Source organism: Amphiura filiformis, chromosome 9 (genome assembly GCF_039555335.1).
Source record: "Amphiura filiformis chromosome 9, Afil_fr2py, whole genome shotgun sequence".
Classification (NCBI taxonomy): Eukaryota; Metazoa; Echinodermata; class Ophiuroidea; order Amphilepidida; family Amphiuridae; genus Amphiura; species Amphiura filiformis.
The window spans coordinates 55,738,428-55,747,705 of NC_092636.1; the positions used below are offsets into that span (position 1 = coordinate 55,738,428).

The 9,278-nt window shown below is 38.8% G+C and overlaps 1 protein-coding gene across 1 annotated transcript; it reads right to left on the reverse strand.

The window, feature by feature from the left end:
- Positions 1 to 4,406: 4,406 nt before the first annotated feature.
- Positions 4,407 to 8,123, reverse strand: LOC140160159 (uncharacterized). Its single transcript, XM_072183436.1, has 2 exons — positions 7,400 to 8,123; positions 4,407 to 4,549 (listed from the first exon to the last, which is right to left on the reverse strand). The coding sequence occupies exons 1-2, from the start codon at positions 8,121 to 8,123 to the stop codon at positions 4,407 to 4,409; spliced, it is 867 nt and encodes a 288-aa protein (XP_072039537.1).
- Between the last annotated feature and the right edge of the window lie 1,155 nt (positions 8,124 to 9,278).

The window sequence follows — 9,278 nt, forward strand, 5'->3', positions numbered from 1 at the left end:
TCAAGTCTCCAATGTGTTGAGATTCAAAATTGGGCCGGGTATATTGGCTCAAATGCTGTTGTTGTGTGGTTGATGTGATTCCATTCCCAGCACGCCTCATACATGTGAATAATTTACTATTAACCCTACGCATCTAATCAAAATGTTTGCATTTTATGAATATAAATGTGCAATGACAAAATAAAGATGTCAGAGGCTTCAGGGAAGCTGCCTTAAGGCTTACATAACCAATGATTAATCCATTGTATTTACATCATACACGTTTTCCTTTGTGTTGGAGAGGATTTACAATCTGCGGCTCCGTTATTGACAGTATTTTCATTGAAAACTATTCAAAACACCTGCCAACAAGACAGGGAAAATGTCTATATATGGCACGGATCTATGAAATACAAACTTAGAGCTATTACAAATGAGACGGGCAGCAGTTCATCTGCTTCAGTTTATTTGGCTATAAATCATGTAAATGGAAAGAACCAGCCACCTAGTGTCTTTGTCTGTTAAACCGCCCCAATTTCAAGTTGTGTTCATTTCATTTCATTTCATATCATATTTATTAAGTCTTATCAACAACAACAATTGACATTTTAAAAGGCACATATAGAAAATACTTAAATACATTTTATAAAAACAGAATAAGAATATAAACAGCACATATTTATAGAGATCACGTTGATAAGACCAAGGATAGCCCAAAAAGCCATGGAGGCTTATTTCCATTGGGGTCCTTTAAAAGGGGACAACATCAATGACAAAAGAAGGAAACAAACGAAACAGTCAAGTACTAGATCTTGCTTTTGTAGCAAGATGAGCTTTTACTTCTTTTTTGAAGTTGGCATAGCCATTGATGGATTTAATATTGCTTGGGAGACAGTTCCAGGCCTTGACTGTAGTGTATTGGAAGGTGGTACTACCAATTTGCCCATGAAACTTTGGAACAACAAAATTGAGGTGGCTATCCCTGGTATTATACCGGTGTCTTTCAGTTACTTTTATAAAATGGTCACTCAGATAATCTGGAGACATGTTATTAAAAATTTTAAAAGCATGGTTAAGCTTCAATTGTTTAACTCTATCAACAAAAAAAAAAAAATCAAGCCTATCAAGTTCAGCTTGGCCAACATGTGTCCGTGAGTCCAGACCAAGAATTGAACCTAACAATTCTATTTTACATGACTTGAAGTTTATTTTGGAGTTTTTAGAAAGACCAGAGAACCAAGAAGAACAAGAATAATCAAAATAGCACTGAATCAAAGCAGACACTAAAGTTTTGCGAGTTTTTGATCAAGAAACTGAGCTTGTCTGAATAAAAATTGAGTCTTGCACCAGCCTTTTTAGAACCATATTAGCAATTGATTCACCTGATAAGTACTGATCTAATGTGATACCCAAATATTTAACAGATTGGGTAGATTGGATAGGTTCATTATTGCACATGACATTAAAATCACATTGTTTCTTCAATTTCCTGTGTGAACCAAACAGAATGGCCTCGGTCTTACCCAAGTGAAGAGACAGCTTATTGTCAATAAGCCACTGTTGACAAGACTCCAATTCCTTGCTGAGCTTGGAAGAAATTTCCTTTGGATCTTTGCCGTCAATAAGCAATGCACTATCGTCTGCATAAAGTAAAAGCTTACAGTCAACACTAATTGGCATGTCGTTGACGTAGCAGAGAAATAAGAGTGGCCCCAGGACACTGCCTTGGGGCACACCGCATGTAATTGCCATAGGTTTGGAGTTGGATTTATTAACACAGACTATCTGCTGTCTCTCACTTAGGTAAGACCTAAACCAATCTACTGATTCAATCCCCATTGCACGGAGCTTATTGCACAAAATATCGTGGTTGACCGTGTCAAAGGCTTTCTGTAGGTCCAACATCACCATACCAGTGTAATTGCCTTGAGAAATCTGTGTACGCACGTGATCAGTGAGGTGAATAAGGCAAGTGTCGGTAGAGTAAGTGCCTCTAAAACCAGATTGATGGGAATAAAGAAGATGATGGTCAGTTAAATACTGGTAAAGTTGATTGTGCACAGACTTCTCAAGAATCTTTGAGATTACACTTAGTATGCTGATGGGCCTATAGTTACCAACCATTGATCTACTACCTTTTTTTAGTGGGGTGACACGTGCACACTTCAATTCAACAGGAACTGAATTGGTTAAAATAGACAAATTAATAATAGAAGTAATAGGATCTTTCAGGACAGAAGCCCCATCCCTTAGAAATTTAGCAGGAATGTTGTCCAATCCAGTACTTTTATTAGGATGTAATTTGCACAATTCAGAAAAGACAAAATCAGTGGTAACAGGAGAGAGTTTAAAACTACATTCAGTGATACCTTTATCAGAATAAAACTTCTGGAATTTTTGCGAGTCAGTGCTGAATTCATTTTTAGTGAGAGGAAGCTTTTTGACAAGGTTACTAGCAACAGTGGTATAAAAAGTGTTGATGTGATCAGCAACTTTAGTAGAATCAAAACAAGTTTCTCCGTCAATTTCCAAAACAACTTTGCACTGCTCTTTAGTTTTAGTACTGTAGCCAAGGGCTTTCAACTGCTGCCAAAGTTTTTTGGGGTTATTTTTATGCTCATCAATTTTGCTACTAAAATACTCAGCTTTGGCTCTTTTAATATCCCTTTGAATTTTGTTTCTAACTTTACAGTACTGTTTGTAAAGATCAGCATTTGAGCGGTCTTCCTTGAAATCATGAAGAAGTTGGTCCCTTGTCCGAATACTTTCAAGAATTGTATTATCCATCCAAGGTTCTGTTCTTGACTTCAACCGGATTTGTTTCATCGGTGCAATATCATCAATAATTTTCAGAAGTATGGTACTAAACAGGTCCCATGCATGGTTAACATCAGTACATTTGTACACAGAAGACCAATTTATGGAGGACAGTTTGGACAAGAAAATGTCTTTACTGTAGTTCTTAGTAGACCTGATATTAATAACTCTATGCTGACCTACCTGACCTCTGACAGCTTTTCGAGTACAAAATATTAGGAGATGATCGCTGAGACCAATACTGATCGTACCAGATTTACACATCTTCTCAGGATTGTTAGTGAGAATATGATCAATACAAGTTGATGTTGTATCAGTAATACGAGTGGCTGTGGTGATTAGCTGTCGGAGATCAAATAGGTTCAAGATATGCAAATAATCTTTAAAAAGTGAAACTTCTTTTTTAAAACAATCAATATTGATATCACCCATGATGATCATTTCACAGTCGGACCTTATTTTTGAAATAGAATCTTCAAAGTAAGTAAGAAACTTTGTATCGTCTGGAGGGCGATAGAACACACCAAAGAAAATTGGTTTTGTTTTTGGTAAGAGGATCTCAAGCCAAAGATTTTCTAAACAATCACTTTGTAAATCGAGCCGGTTATTAAAAGCAATATCATTGTGGACATAAACACACACTCCGCCACCTTCCCGATTTCTATCATGGCGAAGTACCGCATACCCTTGAATGTTGATCTCATTATCAGGAACGGATTCGTCAAGCCATGTCTCGGATATAGCAACAGCAGCTGGCTTGGCATCAGAAATTAAACAGCGTAATTCAGAAATCTTTGGCAAGAGAGATCTTGTATTAAAATGCATAAAATGAAGGCCTTTACCTTTGGTAACAGAAACAGATTTCTGTAGACCCATCTTTGAAATCTTATATTTGGGGTCTTTATGAATAGGATCTTTACATTCATTAACATAATGGAATGGCAAACTTTGAATTAAGCATTTGTTACAAATAAAAGAAAAGTTGGTATTCTCAGCAACCAGATGGTCATAAAGTTCATTGGATATTGAACCAGAACAACGTACATGAGTCCACTTATCGCATCCATCACAGCTAATTGCGCGGGAGCGTGATACAACACCGCGTTCACAAGCTACACATGGGTTTTTAGGAGTCCTTTTAGTAATTTTCGTAGACGCCGAGTCTTGTTCATTTCGCATTCTCCGCCGACCTCCTTTTATTCCTCGATGCGTGCGCCTAGGAGTAGATGTAACAATGGATCTAGTGACTTGCGAGGGTGGTTGAGGTTGAATGCCAAGCGATTTGATATGATTTAATAGCATATCTGGTAGTGAACTAGGTATATTAAGTGCAAAAAAGTTTATTTATGTCATAAGTTATTTGAGTCTTGGTATTGTACCCAGAATCGGCCACAGAGGGCGCTGATGTATCGGGCCCAGGGTTGGGGTTAATATCTCCAGAAACCAAAATGTCTATTTGAAAAGTAGAAGTAGCATTGCCATAATACGGAATCCTGGTGGTAAGGAACTTTATTCGATGAAGTTCTTGTAGATGTACATCAAGTAATACATTATGTTGAATACACATCATTAGTTCCATATTGTGGGTGAATACACACATAGTGCTAGTACTACTGCTGATGACCCATTGGTGTGAGGGTCCAGCCAGTAGGAGCAAAGTGAAAATCAATAACTCCATTGTTGGAATGTATCAAGTCAGTTATCCATACAAAGGATAGATGGTCAACAGTTATAATGATTGTGATACAGTTGGCTGAGTATGAATGATCACATACAGTTTAGTGAAGATGACTTCCCAGATGAGTTGTATACAGTTGTATTGTAAAATAGCACAGTAGTATATTTATGTCAAGATTCCAAAATATATTTCTATCAAATCTATAAAAAGTACATTAGTAAATACCATCAAAATTGTCCAGTAGGTTCCATGTGCAATAGTTTCCTTCTGGTAAAAAATTAAAGCTGAACAGACATGCACAAACACAGTTGAAAACATAAATTGTCAGGAGGGTTGGAGAGGCAGCTTGTTAGGCGCACACCACCAAAACTCACTTTCGAATCATGATTTGTGCCTTCACCGGGTACAGGTGTCCGTCAGCTCAAAGATATTCTTGAGCTACCTTTAAAAGACCTCGGAGTTTGATGATTTTTGGCAACGATGATTTGTGCAATTTTGGAATTGCAATGCCTGTCACGGCTGTAAATTGCGACAGCTGTCACAATTCCGGTATTGCAACTGGGGAGAGAGCGAGAGAGAAAAAGAAAGAGGCAGATAAACAATTGTTAATCTTTACCCAGAGCAGCAAACGCATAATATAAGCTATATTAAATCTCAGAGAGGCAGATATATAGGCCTAGATGGAAATAATACCACTTGACATCACCTGCATGTAAACACTAGAGAAAATATCTGCCTCAAGCTGAATCTGAGTGAAAGTTAATCGCATTATGCTTAAGTCTTAATAGCACGGCGCTAGTTCGAATTTGGGAACCACTGCGCTAGTCCGAATCTATGAACCAATACGCTGGTCCGAATCTGTAAAACACTGATCAATATTCGCAGTGTTTTACAGATTCGGACTGGCGCCGTCATTTTCAGTTTCGGACCAGCGCCATGTTTTTCAGATTCGGACTAGCGTAGTGTTGGACAGAAGAGGTGTTTTCCATATTCGGACTAGCGCAGCCGCAGCGTTTCAGATTCGGACTAGCGGCGTATGGGATTGAGTGGTGCACCAGCTCGACCAAGGTGGACCTTAAGAGTTATATAATTATGGTTCACAACTGTATGTCTTGCCTAATACTTTCTCTCAAGGTACTCCTTTAATAATATGGATAGTAAGGGGGAGTAAATCCGCAGTGATATGCATCGTCATCAATGTGGTACTTTTTTAGGTGTATGGGCATTTTCAAATTCCTGGTTTTAGTTTTTTTCCTTGTTATAAGCCAGCGGATCAAAGCAGACCCTATAAATACACACTAAACAATAAGCCTTACTCAAAAGGCGCATGTGCATGATGCAGTGTGGACAATGGGCCTGCTACCATGGCTACGGATAAACGTTGCAATTTCTGAGCATGTACCTTCCGTGGGTACAGTGCGTAGGTCCGACACTGCGCTAGTCCGAATCTAAAAATCACTGCACTAGTCCGAAACTGAAAACCATTGCGCTAGTCCGAATTTGAAAAATACTGCGCTAGTCCGAATTTGAATTTGGGAAAAACTGCGCTAGTCCGATATTAGTACTAGCGCAGTGCTTTCCAGATACGGACTAGCGCAGTCTATTTCGGATTCGGAAGAGCGGCGTGTCGGACTGAAAAAGTGTTTTCAGATTCGGACTAGAGGCGTGTCGGACTGTTGCAGTGGTTTTCATTTTCGGACTAGGGCATGCTTTTTTTCGGACTAGCGTAGTATTTTTCATTTTCGGACCGACGCACCCCGAAGTATAGGGAATTTGTGCAGTCGGACTAGCGGCGTGTCGGACTGAGCGGTGCACCCCTTCCAGAGTGCCCCCCTGACAAAAAAATGAACGAAAAAGTGCCCCTCTGACAAAAAATGAAAGAGAAAATCAGGAGGGGGAAAAGAAAAAGGGCAAGGAGCCCCTTTTCTAGCAAAATTCAGGGCCAAAATAGTGTAAAATACAAAATTTTTCCGCGCTACCCGCGCACATTGTAACAATAAAGCCCTTTTTTAGCCGGATAATCGGGCGAAAATAGTGTAAAATACCATTTTTTTTCGCGCTACGCGCGCACATACACCCAATAAGGCCATTTTCGGGAAGCTCGAAGACATACAGTCTCTATGTATTGTATGATGCAACTGCAATTTTTTTCGTCTTGCGTTCTGAGCGGGTGTATTTTTTGTTGGTGGCCTTATTTACTTCAGCTTTGTGTTCTGCCATTCTAGTTCCAAACATGCGCGAAGTTTCGCCAACATAAGACTGATCGCAATTTTTGCATCCAATTTCGTAGATGCAATTTCCTGTTTTCTCCTTGTCTCGTTTATCCTTTGGGTGGACTAAAATGCGTCTAAGAGTTTAGTGGGGTTTCATTGCTGTATCTACCTTATGTTTTTTGAAAATTCTTTGTATCCGCTCTGATAAGCCATTCACATAAGGGATAACCACCATACCTTTGCTTCGCTCTTCAGTGGTCTTACTTTTCTTTGGGTTTGGTTTATTGGCGTTTTGGATTTTGTTTTGCATTTGATCTTTCACTTTGTCCATCGTCCATTTCGGGTAGCCACAGTTTTTTAGGGTCACCTGTTTCTGTGACGACAGAGTTCATACGATCAAAAAGGGTTCTGATCACTCCCATTTTTTGATGGAGAGGATGCTCTGAACTAAAATCAAGGTACTGATTAGTATGGGTGGGCTTTCTGTACACAAGCAGTTTTATGTTTTATGAATCCGTCGGGTTCCGTCGGGTTTTCTGATTATAAGAGTGTCCAAAAAAAGGGATTTTGCCCTCTTTCTCTTCTTCGAAAGTGAATTTTATACTATCTGTTTGATCAATAGTGTTAAGATGGCCAGTTAAATTTTGCACTTGGCCATTATTGATTATTTCGAGAACATCATCAACATATCGGCGCCAAAGGCGTGGCTTACATTCGATGGGCACGGTCGCAATAGCCTGCTGTTCTATAAACTCCATGAATAAATTTGCTATAATAGGGCTGACCGGGCTGCCCATTGCGGCACCAAAACGCTGCCTATAAACGCTGCCCCGAAATTCAAAGTAAGTGATAGTCAAAATGAATTCCAGAAGCTCAACAATGTCCTCAACGTCGAGTTTGGTACGCTTTTTCAGATCTTTATCTGCTACCAGTCTTTGTTTGATAATGTCTAATGTTTCTTTGATTGGCGTATTAGTAAAAAGGGAGACAACGTCGTTGGAATTGAATATTTCATTCTCTTCCATGTAAACACCACTCATTTCCTCCGCAAGATCTTTCGAGTTTTTCACATGGTGTTCTGTGTTGCCAACAAGTGGATTAAGTAAGTCCGCTAAAGCTTTTGACGTTTCATAGCCAAGGGAGTCTGTGTAATCCACTATGGGTCGGATAGGATTACCCGGTTTATGAATTTTGGTGGTACAATACAGTCTTGGAGTATTGGCCGTGGTGGGATATAACAGTCTATATTGAGCATCATTGATTTTCTTTTCTTTCTGAAGTCTAGTGAGAATGGTAATTAATTTGCGTTTATACTTGGCAGTAGGGTCATTTTTTAGCGTTTCATAAGTCTTATCATCTTTCAGCATTTCATGTACTTTCTCCTCATAATCTTTCTTGTCAATAACCACCGTTGACCTGCCTTTATCCGTACCCATAATCAGGATCGAATCATTTTTCTTTAAAGACTTGATCGCCGCCCTCTCTTCTTTTGAAACATTGGACTGAGGAGGCTTTGCATTGTGGAGCACCCCTACAATTTCAGCTCTCAAGGCTGGTCTATCATTCGCGGAAACATAACTACATGCTTTCTCGGTGGCAACAATGAATTCTTCATTGGGTACATGTTCACAACTTACCGCGAAATTCAAGCCTTTCTGCAGAAGTTTCTCCTCCGGTTGGGTTAATTTGTGCTTGGACAGATTCGTCACCCATTTCTTAAGTTGGTTTCCTGACAGGTCTACATTGTCATTACGTTTTAACGGCGATATTTTTCTCTCATTTCCGTCTATCAAACGCTCTAACTTCACTTGTACTATTTGACGGCTTTTGCATTGCTTATTTTCCGTCTCACGTGCATTGTTTACATGAAACTCAACTTGCGATTTCACTTCCGGGTCAAGTGTTTCTACTAATTCTTTGTTTATAGCGACGTGTTTATTATTAAGTGAAACTAATTATTTTATTACTGATCACGCGAATGCGTTCGCGAACAAGATCTTTTTCCGCCTTTTCAATGATCTCTTAGACGCATTTTAGTCCACCCAAAGGATAAACGAGACAAGGAGAAAACAGGAAATTGCATCTACGAAATTGGATGCAAAAATTGCGATCAGTCTTATGTTGGCGAAACTTCGCGCATGTTTGGAACTAGACTGGCAGAACACAAAACTGAAGTAAATAAGGCCACCAACAAAAAATACACCCGCTCAGAACGCAAGTTATCAGAAAAGGAACCGACTACCCAGCAAACACAAAAACATTTTTAAAACGTTTTAAATAAGTTATATATTGGGTTTTGGTTTAGGTAAAAACGTTTAAATAATGTCGGGTTATATTAAGGTCATGAAATCGTTTTAAAACGTTTTGTATGAAAACACACTACAACAATATTCTTAAAGTGTTTTTGAAATATCATTGTAAACTATTTTTGCAAATATTTTTGCCCAACTATTTTGTCAACACTTAAATAACATTATGTTGAAATATTTGTACCCAACAAACACAGAAATGTTCTTAAAATGTTTTTTATAACACGTTTTAAATAACATTTAAATGTCGGGTTATATAAAGGTCGTGAAAACATTTTTAAA

What these genes read in the sequence shown, in the direction of transcription:
- LOC140160159 (XM_072183436.1), bottom strand. Translation starts at nt 8,123, where the DNA reads ATGGGTACGGATAAAGGCAGGTCAACGGTGGTTATTGACAAGAAAGAT. An exon ending in TGCGACCGTGCCCATCGAAT is followed by an intron (nt 4,550 to 7,399) that starts GTAAGCCACGCC and finishes ATTCATACTCAG; the next exon opens with CCAACTGTATCACAATCATT.